The sequence below is a fragment of the Trifolium pratense genome, linkage group LG2 (genome assembly GCF_020283565.1).
Source record: "Trifolium pratense cultivar HEN17-A07 linkage group LG2, ARS_RC_1.1, whole genome shotgun sequence".
NCBI classification, from domain to species: Eukaryota; Viridiplantae; Streptophyta; class Magnoliopsida; order Fabales; family Fabaceae; genus Trifolium; species Trifolium pratense.
The window spans coordinates 47967635-47987395 of NC_060060.1; the positions used below are offsets into that span (position 1 = coordinate 47967635).

At 31.0% G+C, this 19761-nt stretch overlaps 2 protein-coding genes across 2 annotated transcripts; both read right to left on the minus strand.

The window, feature by feature from the left end:
- Positions 1-919: 919 nt before the first annotated feature.
- On the minus strand, positions 920-6781 carry LOC123907891 (oxalate--CoA ligase). The gene is made up of 5 exons (XM_045958337.1): positions 6401-6781; positions 5452-6181; positions 4428-4787; positions 3329-3432; positions 920-1306 (listed from the first exon to the last, which is right to left on the minus strand). The coding sequence occupies exons 1-5, from the start codon at positions 6602-6604 to the stop codon at positions 1118-1120; spliced, it is 1587 nt and encodes a 528-aa protein (XP_045814293.1). The 5' UTR covers positions 6605-6781; the 3' UTR covers positions 920-1117.
- Positions 6782-12894: 6113 nt separating this feature from the next.
- LOC123911084 (sm-like protein LSM3A) lies at positions 12895-17517 on the minus strand. The gene is made up of 4 exons (XM_045962429.1): positions 17428-17517; positions 14929-17317; positions 14730-14825; positions 12895-13238 (listed from the first exon to the last, which is right to left on the minus strand). The coding sequence occupies exons 2-4, from the start codon at positions 15046-15048 to the stop codon at positions 13158-13160; spliced, it is 297 nt and encodes a 98-aa protein (XP_045818385.1). The 5' UTR covers positions 15049-17317; positions 17428-17517; the 3' UTR covers positions 12895-13157.
- Between the last annotated feature and the right edge of the window lie 2244 nt (positions 17518-19761).

The following is a 19761-nucleotide window of genomic DNA, read 5'->3' on the forward strand; positions in this document are numbered from 1 at the left end:
TTGTCCCTACAATTTTATTTTTGGATTTGGTCCTTTAAGTGGATGAATGAACATCATCATTGACATATCATTCTTGTTTGCCATGTCACATGTTGCGACATCATCCTCTGTTTGTCACGTCATTATTTTTGAAACGACACTTAACGTTAGGGACTAAAACCAAAAAGGTTTACACATTCCGAGACTATTATCCTTTGTTTGCCACGTCATCATTTTTGAAATGGCACTTAACGTTAGGGACTAAAACCAAAAAGGTTTACACATTCATGGATTATTTTAAAACAAAAAAAGATACAGAGACGAAAACCAAAAACTTGCGAACTTACATGGACGAGACGAATTGATCATTTAAGCCTTAATTATACTGCAAGCATGCAAAAAATTAAAACATACACGTTGAAAATAAAGATAGATATTTGATATACTAGGAAGAAATGAATACACGGGGATAAAAATGTCATTAACAACAAGAAGATAAATTAATATGGAAAATAAAAAGTAAGTTAATAAAATATACTTTTACTAATAGTGTTATTAAAAGATAAAATGTGGCTTTATGGTAAAAGACTAGTGGAGTGGGAGTAGGCTTGATATGCAACATTAAGTAATGTTAAAATATCAACGACACTCCAAATCATCCCAAAACTTTAGTGTCAGAGAAAATAGAGTGGGAGATGAAGAAATCCTAACTCATGAAAGGTAAGCCACAAAATTGGAACCGAAGCAGTCACTTTTTACTATGATTCATCAGTCTCTTTTTTTACTGCTACCTTGACTTTCATTTCAAAGTAAAACATTGCTTAACCCAAAATCCATAATTTTCCTGTGTTTTGCACAATTGGTGCTGTAGAATTTTGCATGGTTTTTATGCACACATTTTTTAGCTTCATAAATATCATGATCCATGAACTTAGAAATATTAGCAAAAGCAGATTGAAAAATTCTTTAAACATTGCATTGTTTCTCACTTCACAAGAATCATTAATTAAAATCTACACTATTACATTATAATGTAAAAATGACAAGTTGCATAAATATTTTCCTCTTAAATTTCAAGTTTCCCTCCAACCCTTTATTGATCAAGTATCTAAACTTCCAAAGCTAGGGACTTTACAGTTCAAACTTGAGAGACAAAATGTTCTGCCACGAGACGACGCAAAATCTTGCCGGTAGCTGTCTTTGGCAAAGAATCAGTAATGAAAACCTTTTTGGGGACTTTAAAAGATGTGAGATTCTTCTTGCAAAATCTTAGCACCTCTGCCTCATCAATGTTAGTTCCTTCTCTTGGTATGATTGCACAATGTATCTGTTCAAAGGTAAAAAGATATATTAACACAATTTCCAAAGAGTTACTATGAGTTTAGTTCTACTTTTGGAGAAGCCAAAATAGTTCTCACAACGTAAAATTAATTTTGACATGTTTGATTGTTCTCACGTATAATTGTTTTTCATCTAGAATTGATTCTAACTTAAAGGTAGAATTTGAAGTTTATTAATCTAGAATTGATTTACACACAAATTTATTGTTTAACTAACATTTACATGAATCCAAATATAAATCACCTTACTTTCAATTCACTTTTATCCATAATCATTTTTATATAATCCATTCAAAATTAATTTTGTTACAGCATAACTTAATGAATATTTGGTCCCCGTGAGCTTAGCTCAGTTGATAGGAACATCGCACTATATGTGCAGGAGCCCGAGTTCGAACCCGGGACACTCCACTTATTCACCTTTAAAGATGAATTTTCTAGCCACTAGGCTACTTGACAAAAAAAAAAAAAAAAACTTAATGAATATTTGGATACGAGGTAAATTTGAAAAAACCACATTTAGCTATTCTAATCCTAACTTTTACAAAACTACACTTTACAAATTCAACAATACTACAAAACAACACAATTTTTGCATTGCATGATGTAACACACACGTGGGTTATGAGTTGGTGCTAGGTGACAAGTTTCCTTTAATGAGGAGAATGAGGGAAATGGATTCCCTGCAGTCAAATAGTGACTGCAGGTGAATCTCATCCATCCATTTTATTTATATTTTTTATTTATTGGATCAACTTTGAATCTGGACCATCAAAACAGTGTGAATGCATGACTGCAGGAAGTCCCTGACTGCAGGGAATCCAGGTCCGAGAATGAGAGAGACTTAACAAAGGGTTTGATAAAATATGGTTTCAACTTTCAATAATACACGGTATTGTGGAGAAGCTGTACTTTGTTTGGACAAAAGATGTTAAAAAAAAAATGAATGGAATATTCTCAAGCTGAAGAGTTTTCTTGTACGCCACAATTTCTAAATATAACACTTGTAAATATAAGAAAAGAGAGTATATTTTATGCAAACACATAAATAGAAGTGGTGACATCTCACATCTATATTGTATGCAATGAATGTGAAACCAAGTTACATGTGATCAATTACAAGAAATGATAGACCAAATTCACTACAATCAATTTGACAGAAATGGAATGATTCACAGTCTAATTTTAGCTAAAAAATATTCAAAATTTTGATCATTCATTTGTTTATCATGACTGAGATTGACAACTAAGGTATTTTTTTTATGGCTCAAAATCCATTTTTGAAACGGTAGCAAGTAGCAACATATTCTCTCAATCATTCTATTCAACACAATTTATCTTTTAAATAAAAGAACTTGTTAGATTTATGTTGGATCTGGATTTGCTGCAGTAGTGAAACCACACAGTTTCACACTGTTTTGCATTGTGGCCTTTGGATCATTTATTGAATGGTAGAGATTGCATCTGTCAAATCACTATCTTATAATACAAATAGATCCAATGGTGGTTATTAAAACTGTGTGAAATGTTACAGCACCAAATCCTTTTCCATTTATGTTGTCAAACTCAAAGATTAGTCTCATATCAAACTCAAACGACTAATGGTGTCAAATACCATACAAGCTAGACCAATCATTGGGTGAGAAGTATGTATGTGTGGAAATTAAATATCACTATTATGGTAAATAGTTTTTATTTATGGTGAACACTCTAGTACACATTTTATTTAGACATGTAGTGGTACATTGATGAGGTGTACAATTTTAATAGATCCACAAATAGTATTTAATATTAAAAAAATTAATAAATATTATTTGTAAACCTTTCACCATTGTCGTACAAATAAGCAAGTATACCGATACACATTAAATAAAATGTATAAAAAAATTCACATTTATTTATATATATGCATCTACATAAAACTTATGTAACACCATATTTGTTGTATAGTTCCATTAAATGAAGATGTCACATGTGAGACGAAACATTAAAATGAGAAAAAGACAAACCTCTTCACCATATTTCTGATCTGGCACTCCAAAAGCAACTGCTTGTGCTACGTCAGGATGAGATAGAAGAACAGCATCCACTTCTATTGGTGATATTTTCTCTCCTGATTTTTTTTAATCAAATAAAATCTCCTCCATTAGAAAATTTCTTCAAATTGAAGGATAAATAAATTGATAGCTATTTCAATTAGGAGTGAAAATGAAAAACTGAACATGGAATATTTTTAATTGTTTGTCAAAAATAAAAATTTAAGTGGTATACAACAAATTTTCATTACCTATCTACTTTCTCCCTATCAAATCTAAACCTAAAAAACATCATTGTCATTTGGCACACATTGGATACACAGTCAGCTCAAATAACGTCGGTACCGTTAATATTAATAATAACTTGTCTATGTAAGTAACATTCAGATATTAATTAATTAAGAAGTTACATGAGCTATACTAGGTGGCAAATTAAAACCATATAAAAATAACTTAGCAAAAAAACTATATAAAAAAATACACCATAGGCATAATCCATATCTTAATCCAAAAACAAACCCACATCAATGACCAAATAAATAACCGATAATACAAGTAACGTAACACATGTTTGTTTGAATAATTTTTTCTTCAACACAAACTTCTTTAAAATAGTCAATGCATCAAATTTTAAAACACCTTTGTTTTCCTCAATTCAGAAAACACCTTATTCATATTCCTATTCAAAGAAAAAACCAATGGTCCAGTCAAATAAATAAATAAAGGCATATTTGAATTAGTTTATTTTTAAGTTTATACAAATAAATAAGATTTTATGTTAATTTATAAGTTTTCTACTAACGAAAACTGTATTTCTATAAGCTATTTTTATATAAATTATTTTGACAAACTTATAATAATGTATAAAAACTTATTTATTTGCATAAATTATTTTGCATAAATTTAAAAATAAGTTAATCCAAACAGATCATAAATTAATAACCGGTGATTTTCTTATATTATCTTTTTTATCTTGCAATTTCAACCATTAAAAGAATTTTAACCAATATAATTTATAATAATGCAGCCAACTAATTTATAGTAATAAGCCAAAAATAGATGAATACTATACCTCCTCTGTTTATGAGCTCTTTAATCCGACCCACAAGATGCAAATACCCATCAGAATCAAAGTAACCAATATCACCAGTATGAAACCAGCCAAACAAAAATGCAGCTGTATTAGCTTCCACATTATTCTTATACCCTTTTGTAACATTTTCTCCTCTAATACACACTTCACCATTAACTTCATTCTCTAAAACCCGACCCGATTCATCCAATATAGCCATTTCTTGACCCACTGGTTTCCCAACTGACCCAGCTTTGTGGGGCCCATCTTGTGGCAAAGGATTCGAAGACATTAAATGAGTTGCCTCTGTCATAGCATATGCCTCCAAAACTGGTGCCCCAAATGCTTCCTCTAACCGACCTGATATTAGTTACAAATATTAGTCTATTACATAAACAAAAAAATACAATATTAGTCTGATTTTTGTTGGGTAATATTAGTCTGATATTTATTTTTAAATATACAAACTTAACTTATTTCATTACTTAATTCGTTCTCAATACAAGGAGAAATCGAATAAAAAACACAACGACTGACCCAATAATTAGCCACCCTAACTAACATATGAGCAACCAATATTAGTCTGATATTAAATACAATATTAGTGTAAATAATTTTGAACATAATAAATATTCCTCTATAATATTATTAGTCTACCAACTGAACTATCTTTAAAGGATAATTAGCGAAAACTTGGTTGACAGTCACACATTTCAGACCATCCAACTGAGAGCGAACCTCTATAATAAAGGCATATCTAGATTTTTATAGGAATATCTTGATTTTATAAAATGTAAAATTTCAGTCTTTATATTTTTGAACCATCTAGTATCTACTCTCGATCGGACAGTCAGAAATATATGATTGCACTACTACACACAGTCAGCTACTAGGATCCAGCTGTTTTTATTTTAAACACAAAAGGATATTCTCCTATATTACTTTTTTTTTTTTTTAAGCATTCTCCTATATTACTATTTTTAGTAGACCGAAAGAAAAATAGACTAGAAAAAGGAATACAAACCTAGAATAACCGGTGCCAAGGAAGCGCTACAGCTTCTGATAAACCGGAGTCTCGGGTAAACCGGTTCAGGGCTATTCAAGTGACGATCAAGTATAATCTGATGAATAGTAGGAACCGCAGTATACCACGTGGCATTGTATTGAATCATATCTTTCCAAAACGTCGACGCCGAGAATCTTCCCGCCGATGGTAACGCCACCGCACCTCCGGCACCAAGTGAACTCAGTAATCCAGCAATTAATCCATGAACATGGAAAAGCGGAAGCACGATAACCGTCGAGTCAGACTCATTGAGTCGATAAACCGATTCAATGTTTCTAACAGACGAAACTAAGTTGTGTTGACTCAGTGGGACCCCCTTAGGTCGACTCGTTGTTCCTGATGTGTGGAGGAAAAGTGCCACGTCGGATGGTTCGTTAATGAGTTCGGAAATCGAGTTAACTGAGTTAACAGAATTTAAATCTGACTCTGACTCGGGTTTGTTCAACGAGATTGAAAAAGCAAATTTAGTTTCTTCTTCTTCAGTGGTTTTGATAAGCGAAGCCGAGCCGAGTTGAATTTTGAGCTTTGTAGCTGCGGCTTGAGCCGGTTCGTTACCTTCTAACGGCGTTAATAGAAGCTTCGATTCAGAGTCTGATAAATAAAACTCGAATTCTTCTGATGTGTAAGCCGCATTTAACGGCGCCGCCGTGGCTCGTACTCGAATAACGGCCAAAAAGAGTATTACGTACTGAAACAAAATACAAAATATAAAATAATTAACAACAAATAATTAAATATGAAGAGATTAATCTGGTTCAGGTAGTCAGTTCTGACGTCAAGTGATTTCAGCCCGTTTGATCACAGTTATGATGGAACCGTAATCTTAGCTTCAATCACTACAGAACCAACTAACCTCTTAATAAATTATAAAATTAATTAATACAAGAATTTTGTATAAAAAACGAACCTCGACGGTGTTAGGGAAGGTGAGAGCGACGACGTCGTTGGGTTTGATTCCGGCGGAGATGAGATGATTTGCGGCGGATTCAACTAATTGATTGAGGTGAGAGTGAGTGAGGTCGAGTTTTCCGGCGACGGAGATGGCACGTCGGGTAGGGAATTTTTCGGCGACGGCTTGGAGGAGTCCGGTGAGGGTGGTTGCGGTTTCCATTGTGTGTGGTTTTTTTGGAAAAAGAGTTTTCTGTGTATTGAAAAGAGATTGTGAATTTTGATTGATGAGGAAAATGGAGAATCTCGTGTGATATATTTATATTGATTTTTTGTATAGAGGAATGTGGTGGCGGTGGCATCTGAAAAATGAAAATTATTGGTACTTTACGTGGAACTCCTTTCATGACACGTCAGATTATTCTCGTGTCTTATACTATACTAGGTTACAAAAAAATCGTGTCATATTATAGAATAAATAAATAGATAAAATAAGATTTTTGTTTAGAGAATGAATAAAATATTCTTTGAAATGCCCATGCCAATTAAAAAAAATATATTCTTTAAAATCTATGTAATAACTTAAATCTAAAAACAAATATAATTAGAAAAATGTTATTTAAACACAATTTTTTAACAAAAATACAATAAAATTATATTTTTCATTTTTTTTAATATTTATTTCATGTTTTGATATTCATGTCGTAAGTGAAGAAAGTATGATGTCGTAATTTGTCCAACCTTTTTGTGTTTATATAACACATCTCAATGAGACTCTAAGTCACTCGACCCAAAAAAATGAAAATGAGAAATTTTTTGGATCCGTTAGATTGGAAGGAAAAAAAGTTGAAAGGAAGGGAAATAGAAAAAATAAGGAATTAACTTGGACTAAAATTTTCATCTACCAAATAATAATCAACATAATTTTTTGTACCAACACTATATTATTTTATTGAGACTTATTTATTTTAATTTTTTTTTAAACAGACTTATTTATTTTAAAGAACAACATCGATAGTAATTTGATTTCATATTGAATTATTAACTATTAATATTTACTAGTATCGTAATTTTTTGAGTTTTTTCTATTATGTGTTAAAAATGTTGTTTGATAGGGCAACTCTGCAACCCGTTAACTTTTTAGCATCAGGGTGGGCTTAACTTTTGAAGTCGGATGTCTAAGTTGGTCCACCCCGTCTCCACCCCATTTTCGCACCTTTGTTAGTTTTCATTTTTACATTTTTGCTAATAAAAATGGTAAAAATAAATGTGACAAGTGGCAACTACAAGAGGTGTACAACAAATAGTAAAGATGTGCACCACCAACCAAACACAAGATGTGCAGGAAAAGTGAAAGAAAACAATTGCAAATTGTTTACAAAAAATTTTGTCAAAAAAGAAAACATCAAACAGAGAAACTGGGGTAGGCATATCTCGCTGTTTCTTTTATTGAGAACTACCAAAACTTCGCTATAGAATTATTAATTAAAATCAAATTAATTATTTAGTATTTTAAATAATAACTTTAATTCAATTAGTTTCGTAAGGGTAACTCTGCTAATAACTATTAGAAAGATTATTGCATAGGTTGAAGTTTTAATTCTGAATTTCTTACTTTCTCTCTATTTAAAACGTGCTGTTTTTTTTTTCTTCTAAGCAAATGATGCATTATAAAAACTAAAAAGTACTAGAAATACTTCAACCCTTACAAGAGGACAAAATTAAATGTTTTATAAGCCAGCTTAAAAGATTAATGCACCAATCTAAAAAAAATAACAAAGTCATCTTCTACTAATAAACCAAAGCCAAAAGAATAGCTTAATATTTTTTACTTATTTATCTTAATGAATTATATTGAATTAACAAAGTCATCTTCTACTAAAAAACAAATAATGAATTATATTGACCTAATGAAATTTATATATATATAATTTATAAATTTGTTGTTTCAACAAAATCACTCAAGATCCGCCAAAGTATATATGATCTGAGTTTAAATCTAGGATTCTTTATTTTCTTACACCTAAGGTGTGTAAACCTAATTAACTACTGGGCTATTTGACATACGAAAAAAAAAATCAGTTTAATATACCAACAATAAGTTTAATTTCTGACTCTAATATAAGGAGAAAATTAGATTTCCCTACACCAAAAAAAAAAAAGAAAATTAGATTTCCCGACAAAGATGACTCACCGTAAGATAATAAAAATTGTTAGATAATATATTATTGAGTTTATGTTGTTGGCACTTTTATATGTCTATTTAAGGTTTGCTATATATGATAATGTTCTATTAAAATTCTAACAGCACTTTGTAGTTCTTTCTTCCCTTTAATTCTCTATATTATTGACAAAATCTTTCTACCAATAATATGGTAAAAGAAAAGGAAAAAGGAGATTAGTTTAATGTTTCAATATTTCACCATTTTCGTGTTTAATTTAAAGCATATCAACTCATTCTTTTGTTAGCTTTGGGTTGTGTTCCTTACTGATGTTTTAGGAGTTACATCGATCTCTTGAGTTAATTCGTGTAATCTTATTTTTCTTAGACTCTGACCCTCTTTATTATAAAAAATAAAATAAATTAAAGTATATCAGCTGAACGACAATAGAGTTCAAATTGATTTTATCAAACCAAAAATGAATTCAAATTGAGTACACATGTATCCCTCATGGTCAACATAGAAGGATAACCATGTTAATTATCACTTGATGAGTTGGGCCCTCTAGTTTTGGATGCTGGGGAGCCATGAAATTCTTCAATAAAGGAGGAATTTTTTAATGAGATTTAAACATCAATATGATAAGATATTAGGAATGTTATCTTTTTAATATTTCTGTGACACTCATTTTTTAATTGATTACAATTATTGTGGATCTCTCACTTTATAAAGTGATGAGACCTATATAAATTTCGTTAGTGTTAGAGAGTATGGTTAACATTCTTCTTTAGAACATATACACTATTTAAAAAAATTAAAGTATCGTTTTTCTTTTTCCTTTCACAACAATATTTTGAAAATATAATAATATAAGAAATATTGTTTGTCAGTTTGGATGTGTATTTCTGAAATCCTATAAAAAATTTAGAAAGATAAATTGCGTAAAGTTGCTCTCCTTGATTAATGCCTATTTTTTCAATACAGTACCCGAATTGAACTTGAAAACAAAAATTCAAATGTACCAAATTTATATAATGTAAAAGTCTTCGTAAAAAAAGCTAATGTCCTTATATATAGGACATTGTTTATCATATTTATTGAGAGGTCAATCAATGCACAAATATTTTAGCCAATATGAGATGCAATGTGAATACAAATATGGTATTTGATCAACCGTTTCATGAAATTGTTCCATTGTTAAGTGATGATTTAAGGGGAGTCTCATTCTCTAGAATAATGTATTTGTAGTTGTTCTTTCTTTTCTGGCTTAGGCTCCTTTATCTATAAAAAAAAATATATATATATAGAATTTTGTTGACTAAATCACATGAATTAAAAAAATTAGTAGTAGTAATAAATTTATTGATAATTGATGTTGTTTTTACAAATTATCTTTTAAGAAAGATAATTAATTTATATTTTATCATAGTATTTATTGTAAAATGTGGAAAAAGATGGACCTGAATTCCATGCAGTCAAGATACCCTGCAGTTATTACATTGCAGCCTTTGGTTTAAAGTTTGATCAAATAAATAATATACTTTAATAAAACTGGATGGCTGAGATTAACCTGCAGTTAAATAGTGACTGCAGGTGATCCATTTCTAAAAAAGAGGTACAATAATTAGGAGCATGTAAGTATAGAAATAATAAATGTAGTTGAAATTTAAGAGGTCTTCTAAAAAGGGACAAAAAAATATTTCATGAGGATCTTATATTTAGGGACAAAGGTAGTAATATTTAAAGTAGTTTGCTCAGTTGGTAGCTATTAGGGACAAAATCAGTTCGATTGATCTTAGTTTGGTTTTTTTGGTTTGTTCTTCTGTTTTGATTTGCTCTTCTTTGATTGTTTCTTTCTCCGTTAATTTTTTTGATTGATTGTTCTTGTCCTATTGATTTTTCTATTTGATTTCTCATTTTCTTATTGTTCTTCTATTTGATTGTTCCTCTCTCTATTGACTCTTCTTTTTTGTTGTTTTTATCTACTCCTATTGATTATTCTATTTGGCTACTCCTCTCTATTGGTTCTTCTATTTAATTGTTCATCTCTCTATTAGTTTTTTTGTTTGATTGTGTTAGAATTTAGAATATGTAAATTTCCTAGTGTTGAGTTGTGAGAGGGAGCCTCACTAGGTTGAAATCTACACATTGGGTTAAGAGCAATTACATAAGTGACTTTGACATCATACTTTTATTCAAAATCTTAAGACATTAGGTCTATGAGTCATCTCACTTATATGTTGCTCAACATCAATGCTTTCAACTAATGTGAAACTTAACTCATGCACACTTGATATATCTCAACATCTCCCCTCAAGTGTGAGTCTCTCTGTGTTTGCGATCCGTCATCACTCACTTATTGCTCCTCATCAAGTTGAACCAGACTCTTATACTACCACTATTAGGTTATGAGGGGGAGCCTCATTGGGTTGGATCAACACATTAGGCTATGAGCAACCCCACAAGTGACTTTGACACCACACTTTCACCCAAAACCTTATATATTGAACCTTAAGACATTAGGTTTATGGGTCCCCTCACTTATATGTTGTTCAACATCAATTCTTCCACAAAATATTAAAATACTTTAGTAATGGAAGAAATGAAAAACATAGAAAATGGAGAGGATCCTTACTCGTAGAAATTAAAAGGCTTAATTAGTAAAATGGTCCCTTAAAGACATTTTTGGTTTCACATTGGTCCCTTAAAGAAAAAAATGTCTGAATACGTCCCTTAAAAAAAAAAGTCTGAATAGGTCCCTTAAAGAAATAATCGTTAATCAGTTTGGTCCTATTCAGACCTCTTTTTAGGGACCAAACTGATTAACGGATATGTCTTTAAGGGACCTATTCAGACATTTTTTTCTTTAAGGGACCTATTTGGACCTTTTTTTCTTTAAGAGACCAATCTGAAACCAAAAATGTCTTTAAGGGACCATTTTACTAATTAAGCCGAAAAAAATTAGTTGATGATGATGCTTTGTTAGGTCCGATGGTTTCTGTTTACAAGAAGATCAAATGATTAAAATTAAAAAATCTATTAAGGTCTATGATGATACTACCTATAATGTTGATTCACCTTATAGATTTAGAGTTAAAAATAAGTAACCTAAATTGAACAAAAGTTTCTTAAAGGAGGAAAACGAAACCAATAATTTAGTTAATTTAGGATCTGAAAAAACATAATCATTTTAAGGTTCATTGTTATCATTTTTTATGTTAACTCTCTAATTTTCGTAAAAAAAAAAATTAAAAAAAAAAAACTCTCTAATTATTAGGGAGTGACTCATAATCCAAAGTCTAGCCATAAAGATAAATAAAATTTAGCCAAAAATTATTTTTTCTAAAAATTGAACTCTAATTTTCCCAACCAATTTATTTCAAAAAGAGATCACTAATCAGCTTGAATTCAATCCCTCGTTAAAGTTCATTGTGTTTGTTTATGAAGAATGGAGACATAAGAACAATAGATTTAAATGTGACGGATGAAGTTAGTGATCATTGTTAAACGTATTAGCAGTGATAGTCATCAACTCATCATGACATGATAATGATATGATTCGAAATCAACATTTGTTCTCAAATATTCAATGATAAACTGTCATATGATCCTATCGAACACATTTTCATATGATTCTGTGGAACGCCTTTTCCATTTCAACTTTGATACCAAATGAACCTTTTCAACCTTTCAAGCTACAGAAAGAGTGAAAAATTCAGACCGTAACATGAATGACAAAGTTTTAGTTTAATATTGGGGTTCAACTGCAGTATCTGCATCTATTTTACAATCAATTAATTGGATGATAATCTATGCATATTTTCATGAGCATTTGAATGAATAATCATTAATCAATTATTCGGATGGAAAACATTTAACACGACAACATCACGATAATTCAATTAAGCGCATGATCCAATGGTTAAAACCATTTCTGAATAATTTATGATGACTTTTTCGCGAGGAATAGCAATGCTGATTTATAATTTATCGACTCCCAAAAAAATGATGAATGAATTATTGACCCAAAATATATTTGAATATACAAAGTTTAATATCGCAAATTATTTGCTTACTGTATCAAACTATAACTTTCAAACTAGTATTCAATATTCAGTTGACTATTAGGCTCATCTTCCTGTATCATTCAAATAATGTAGGGAAGACTTAGAATTTCATCCCAATCAGCTTAATTTTTTATAGTATGAAGAAACCTTTTCTTTTAATGGGATTTGTTGAAAACCTTATCCAAATGGAACTTTGGTAATTCCACAAAATTTAGAGAAATATACCACACCCACCTATCATCCCAATTCAAAGAACAAATAAAGAAAATACACCTAATCAAGAATCATGGCTTAATCTTATGGAGACACTAATATATAATAACTACAGCTCCAAGCTGCAGCCAAAAGCCTTGTTCAAGAGCATACTAAGATATTCTCATGCTATAAATTGAATACAAAAACTGAATGTTTAGCAGAAAACACTAGCAAACATGCCAATTGGAGATAGTCTAATCATATAGCAATGAGATTACTACTAGTTAAGAAGTTATACAACTTTTGTGATAGTTGTCATTAAAATGATTACATTGTTCAACTTCACTCCATGTTATGCAGTCCTCAGTGGTGGGGAAACCAATATCACTCCATCTCCCCGAACAAACAGGAAAGGAACTGTTCGCTTTGTAGTCTGCAATCAGAAGAAAAACAAAAATCATCCCAGGAAAAGTATCTTCAAAATAAATGAAGCAATAATTTCCATTTTGTTTATAAAAACCATTTTCATGGTTGGTGCACATTGACGATGGTAAATATGCATAGTATTCCTAGATATGAATGAACAAAACTCATTGTAGTACACTAGTACTGTTTAGAGGAAGACAATTTTCTTTTCACTAATAGAAACTTGGTCAAGCAAATATCCAGGTCACAAATTAGTTGATTGATATCAATGTTTTTAAACAATAAGGCCAACAATTGGAAATGAATTGCCAATAATCTATTTTAAAAAATAGCTACTAGTGTCTAGCTTTTACAATTATTACGCTCATCTATAGACTATAAGCATTGTATTCGGGTGTAGTTGTTTTCGAAAAATGTTTCCAAAACCAAATTTTATTCAAAGCTTATCATTGGGCTTTGCTTGGGAATCAGGGTGGGAAGAGAAGGACTTTAAGGGGAAGGGAGGTAAGAAAGCAGAATTCTTCACTTTGTTAAGGAAAGTGTTCTTGAGGAGAAGTGAAAGCTTATAACTAATATTTTCTTTATATTGAAAGTATTATAAAATGAGGGGAATGATTTGTAGAATTTTTCATAGTCCTACAAAACACTACAAAGGCCTCCCCTGATTCATTTTTTGAGTTCCTTAAATTGAAGGTATCAAGAAAAATAAACCACCGTACAAGGTGGAAGACTATCCTCGTTTCCCCCTCCTCCTATGTATCACTATCACATAACATTTCAGGTGTGTCCGGTGTTCGAGACGATATCTGACACTGAAACTATAGTGACACAAGTGGTCTCGTTCAATTATTCGATTTTCTCAAATTATTTCTGGTGGTGTCGACGTGTCAATTTCTTGTCAAATGTTTATACTTCATACCCTTCCTCATCCCTACTCCGCCTAACTCACAGTCAAAGCCATAAAACAAGGGAAAGGATTTGGAAAATTTCCCGCCATCCACCATTTAATTGTTTGAGCTCCCCAAATTGTGAGGTTTTAGTTCTATGAAAAAAAGAAAAAAATAAAGCCCCAATTCAAGATGGTAGACTATACTCCCTTTCCCCTTCGTATCTTAAACCATGCAGGCACAACACTAAGACTTTGGATTGAAGGTGCGTCTGGTGTCCAATAAGCAGACACAAACACACGAGGTTTTGTTCAATAATCTTCTTTTCTCAAATTACTCCCTCCGTGACAAAATATAAGCAAAAAAATTATCCAATGAAAGTGAATTTTGCTTGTATTTTGTCACGGAGGGAGTACTATGGATATCAATTGTCGGTGTATGTGCTTCATAGCTCATAACTCCCAATCAAAACACCTCATAAACTATAACAATCTTTTACCAAACTAGAGAAGATAATCACATTACACATATATTGGCCTCAACAATGCTTATTTATGTTCAATTTTTTCAGTGATTATTCACTATTTAGCTTTTCTCAAAAAAGAACTTACCCTAACAATTTCTTCATATGTCTCATCATCAATTTCAACAGTGGTAACAATTTCTTCAACATCACCGAGAATCATATTAAGATGCTGATCATAAGCCTAAAAATTGAAATTGAAATTGAAATCAAAATCAAACACTAACTATAAAATTGAGTAAAAGAAGCAATAATCAGAAAAAAGAGATATGAAAAGAAGAAATTACATGAAGTTTTCCACGAAGCTCTCTATCAGAACGGAGTTTGACGTATATACGTTCTTCGAGGCTGAGTCTTATGAGATCCAAAGGCTCTTTCACTGCGCTTTCTTCCTCTGTACCTGCCATTCTTTATTACTCTCTCTTGTTGTGCGTTTTTCGATTCTCAGACGCGCTTTTTCAATTAAGTGTTTTCTGGATAAAATTAACTCCACGGGTGGGAATGGAGAGAAGAAAGAGGACACAACGAAATCAAAAGAATTGCAGGAAGACGTTTCGAGGGTATATGTGTTAGGGTTTTATTTTATTTTTTTGACAGAAGGGTTTTGTTAATTAAACTAAACAAATTTTCATTTTTTAATTTTGTTGAATTATTTTCTCAAAATTTAATTTTATTGAATTACTGATATATTTTTTTTATAATTGAATTATTGAATTATTAATGTAATCCACTGAAATTAAACTCATATAATTGTGAGATCATGGGTTTGAACCTGGTTCACGACGTCTGACCTAACAATTTCGGCATTTTTGTCGATTGAGCTAGGACTTATGGGACGAATTATTAATGTATTTAGTTCATTATAAAAAAAATAACTCAATTGTATATTTAGTCCTTACGTTTATTTTAAGTTTCAATTTAGTCTCTGACATTTAAAAAGTTTCAAGTTGGTTATTTATATTATTGATGTCAACTTAAGTTTGTCATTTTTGTTCAATTTTGAGTTACTTTTTTTTTAACTTATATTATAAATTTTGAATTAATTTCGTCTAAAACTTTCATGTAGTATCCTCCTAACTTGTCCGAGTAGGCAAATCTATTAGTCACGTGGACCATTTCAATAGAAATTTGACAAAAAAGACCAACTTGAAACTTTTTAAAAGTAAGGGACCAAATTAAAATTTAAAATAATCGTAAGGACCAAATATGCAATTAAGCCTAAAAAAAACTATATTATTAGGTACTTTAGAAATTAAATCAACCGAGAAACTGAAAGTTTGTTTATATATTGAGCAAGATTTTGGATTTAATTTTTTTTTTTTTGGTACAAGATTTTGGATTTAATTTATATACATTGAAATGTAAATTTATTTACACATGTCATCCTATCAAATTACGCAAAGTAGATTTTTGTTGAGAAATTTTAGGAACTAACTTATAAAAGTGGCAATATGGTGTGATTTGATTGGATGTATGTGTTAAAAAGTTTTACACCGTTGATGTATAGCAATTAATCTCGCAAGACTTTTCGCATTTCAATTTATTTATTTATTTTTTATTTGTTGAAACAACATTCATTTGATCAAATTCGTATAAATTGCTAAACAGTATTTTCGGAGCTAAACAATATTTTTGGAGCACTTGTTGAACATATCAAAAAAAGAAACAAAAAGTAAAGTTAATGTTAGAAATATAATATTTTACACTTTTAAGGTATTAAATGCACAAATTTCAAGATAAAATTTCCTTATTAATAAGCTTAACATGCGTCGAACCAATCGTTAGTTGGTTTTGTGGTGATTGATGTTGAACTTGGTAGGGAGGACCACGGTTCAATCCCCCGCAACTGCGATCGGGAGGGGGCTGAAACCATTTGAACCTTGATGCCAGAACTGACCCCCGAACCAGATTAAATTGGTGGTGAAAGAAAAAAAAAAGCTTAACAAGTGCCAACCGATCGTTAGTTGGTCCAATGGTGATTGACACTTGATAGGGAGAACCATGGTTCGATCTTTCGCAACTGCGATCGGGAGGGGGCTGAAACTACTTAATGCAAAAACTAACATCCGAACCAGATTAGGCAGTCCAATAGGCCAAATATTAATAGTAAAATATAAAAATAAATAAAAAAGCTTAATAAGTGTCCAGACACTATTTTACATTTTCCTTAAATATTTTTTTTTGTTCAAACATTTTCCTTAAATTAATTCCAACATGGTGAGTATGATTATAATTATTAAATTAGTTATAACCTTTGTATTTGACTTCCACATCAAAGTTTTTTTTTTTTTTGACAAACCACATCATCATTAAAGTATTTAAAAATCTATGAAGTACAATATAATTATTTTTAGTTAGAGAGGCCAGCTGATGGATTGTAAATATTTGGGATTTATTTTTATCCAATATTAAAAAAATGTGAAATTAATATGCTTTAGATCCTGATAAGAAAATTAAAAGATTGAAAAAATAATAATCAAAATATGAAATTAATCACAAGAGTGACAACATTTTGATGCATGAATAAAATTATACAGTAACATATAATTAATTTGAAACTTAAGTATAAATTTTAAATGCAAATGCAATTAGTATCACTACAAATAATTTTCATAGTAGGAGAGGAGCACAATGAAGGAGAACAATCATTGTCTGCAAGACAAGGATAAGGCGATCCTATAATGTAATACAAGAGATATAGGCGTTAATTAAAGTAAATAAGGAAAATTGAATTTATACAAAAAAAAAAATAAGGAAAATTAAAAAGGATAAAAGAAAGGACTTACCATAGCTCACAACACTTGCAACAAAAAAAAGGAAAATAGAGGCGACCTCAACATTAACAAATTTGAAAATTTTATTCATGTTTCCCCTTTTCCATGTAGCACACATAAAAAACAATTATCAATTTATAATCAAGCTTTTTTTAGCACTAGACATTCAAGAAAAGATTTATACAATTACTTTTATTATTAAAAGTCTTTTACATATATCCATAGATCATGTTTGCCCCTTTAGGTTCACTCAATTAAGATATAACAATACTTAAAAATAGTTTTTACCATTATTTATTTATTTTATAACTTTTGATGATACATAGGGAAAAACCTCCGAAACAACAATATTTATTGAATGGTGTAATACGCCAAGTTTGTTATTTATTTTTGGGTCATGTTAACTTGTGCCCTAAGGGCACATGTTAAGCTAGCTAAAAATAGAAATATATAACATTTAATGATACAAAGAATTTAATGCTTAGAGAATTGAATACAACACAAGTTCAATAAATAGTTTCCACATGTATCTTCTTAACATGTGCCTTAAGGGCACAAGTTAACATTCTCCTTTATTTTTCAGTCATGCATCATTTATTAGATGCTTAGACATTGATTGCCCTTGTTTGTAGTAGAACTGCATAACCTTTAAACCACCTTTGGAATCATTTGCTAACAAATGAAAGTTGTTTCACTTAATCACTTTAAGTCACTTATCAATTTTTCTTTCTTTTTCACCATCAGTATCCAGTTTACTGGACCACATAATCTGATTTGGGATCAATTCTGGAATCAAATAATTTCAACCCCCTCTCGATTGCAGTTGCAGAGAATCGAACAGTTTGTTGGAATAAAATTGATTCTAAAGCCCCAAGTTTTAAATCTATGAAGTTTTGATGATAACAATAAGTATTAAAGGAACAATTGGTAGTACTAATTTTTCAAACTAGTGTGCAGGACCGTTATAAGTAAATTCTGATGACCTAAGTTCAGAAGTTGTCAAACATGTTCTGAAACAGACTCAGAAGCAAGGTCGTTTGGACATAGGCACAAGATCAAAGCACAACCACACCGATTCAGAGACACCAAGCTTCAAAGAACAAATCAACGACAACATAAAAACAAACATATTCAAGACCAACACTTGAAATTAAACCAAAATAATCACAATATTCTCAAACTATTGAGAACACAAGCAGCGGAAGTGACGACGAACGGTTCAAGGCGGATCAAACCATGCTCTCGATACCATGTTAGATAATAATATTATTAGGGCTTTAAGTATTGGGCTTTATATGTTAGTAGTTTAGTAGTCCATTAGGAATTATTATAAATTGTATTGTAATCCTTATTTTGTTAAGTAATGCAATTCTGATATTATTGAAACCCTAGCCGTCTTTCTCTTTTCCTATTTGTGTATATCATTATTATTAACATGGTATCTAGAGCTTGTTTCGATCCTCCTTAGATTGTATGTTGTTATTCCGCTGCCGAGTTCCCACAAGTTCGGGAACATGTTTGATTTTTCTGAAGTTTTGTTTATGGTTGATCTGATCACTGTGATGTTGTTCTTTTGTTGCTACAAAAAGGATTGTCGAAATCAGTTTTGGAACGTAAGTTTGTTTTGGTGGGATCTAAAGGAGTTGCCACTTTGTGAACTTTGGGTTACGATATTTGTAATTGGTTTATGAAGATGAAACTAGGATCAAGTGTTATTGTATCGTGTGTGCACTTTTGCAGTATTGAATTCAGTATTTGAGTTTCTGTTTGGTTTGGTTTAATGTGGTTTGTTTTGTTTCAGTTGGTTGGTTCTGTTTCATTTGGTTATGCCTAGTTTAGTTTCTTGTGGTTTGTTTTGTTTTGTTCTGTCTGGTTTGATTATTCATTCTGTTCGTGCAATCTTGGTTTGTTCCTCTTTGGTTGTTTTACATCCTTTGAATTTGTTGAATTGAAAGTAGTTTGTATTTGATTGATTTTGGTTCGGTGGAGATTAATCTTTCACATGGAATTTGTAAGTGGCATATCGTTGCTATTCTCGCTAAAGTTGGTTGCACATGATAAGCTTTTGAATAAGTTTAGGCATGGGGATTTGAATAAGTTTAGGCATTGGATGATATTGTGTGTGTTGTAAAGTAAGAATCTTGGTCATGTGGTTGCTGTGATGCAGAAATTGGAAGGAAGAAATTGTTTAGTTTGTTGTAGTTTGGTTCTGTCTGGTGAGTTAAGATAGTACTCACAATCTGCCTGTCTGGTGAGCGAAAGCTCGCAATCTGTCTGGTGAGCGAAAGCTCACAATCTGAATCCGGTGAGGGAATACTCACAATTTGAAATTTGAATCCGGTGAGG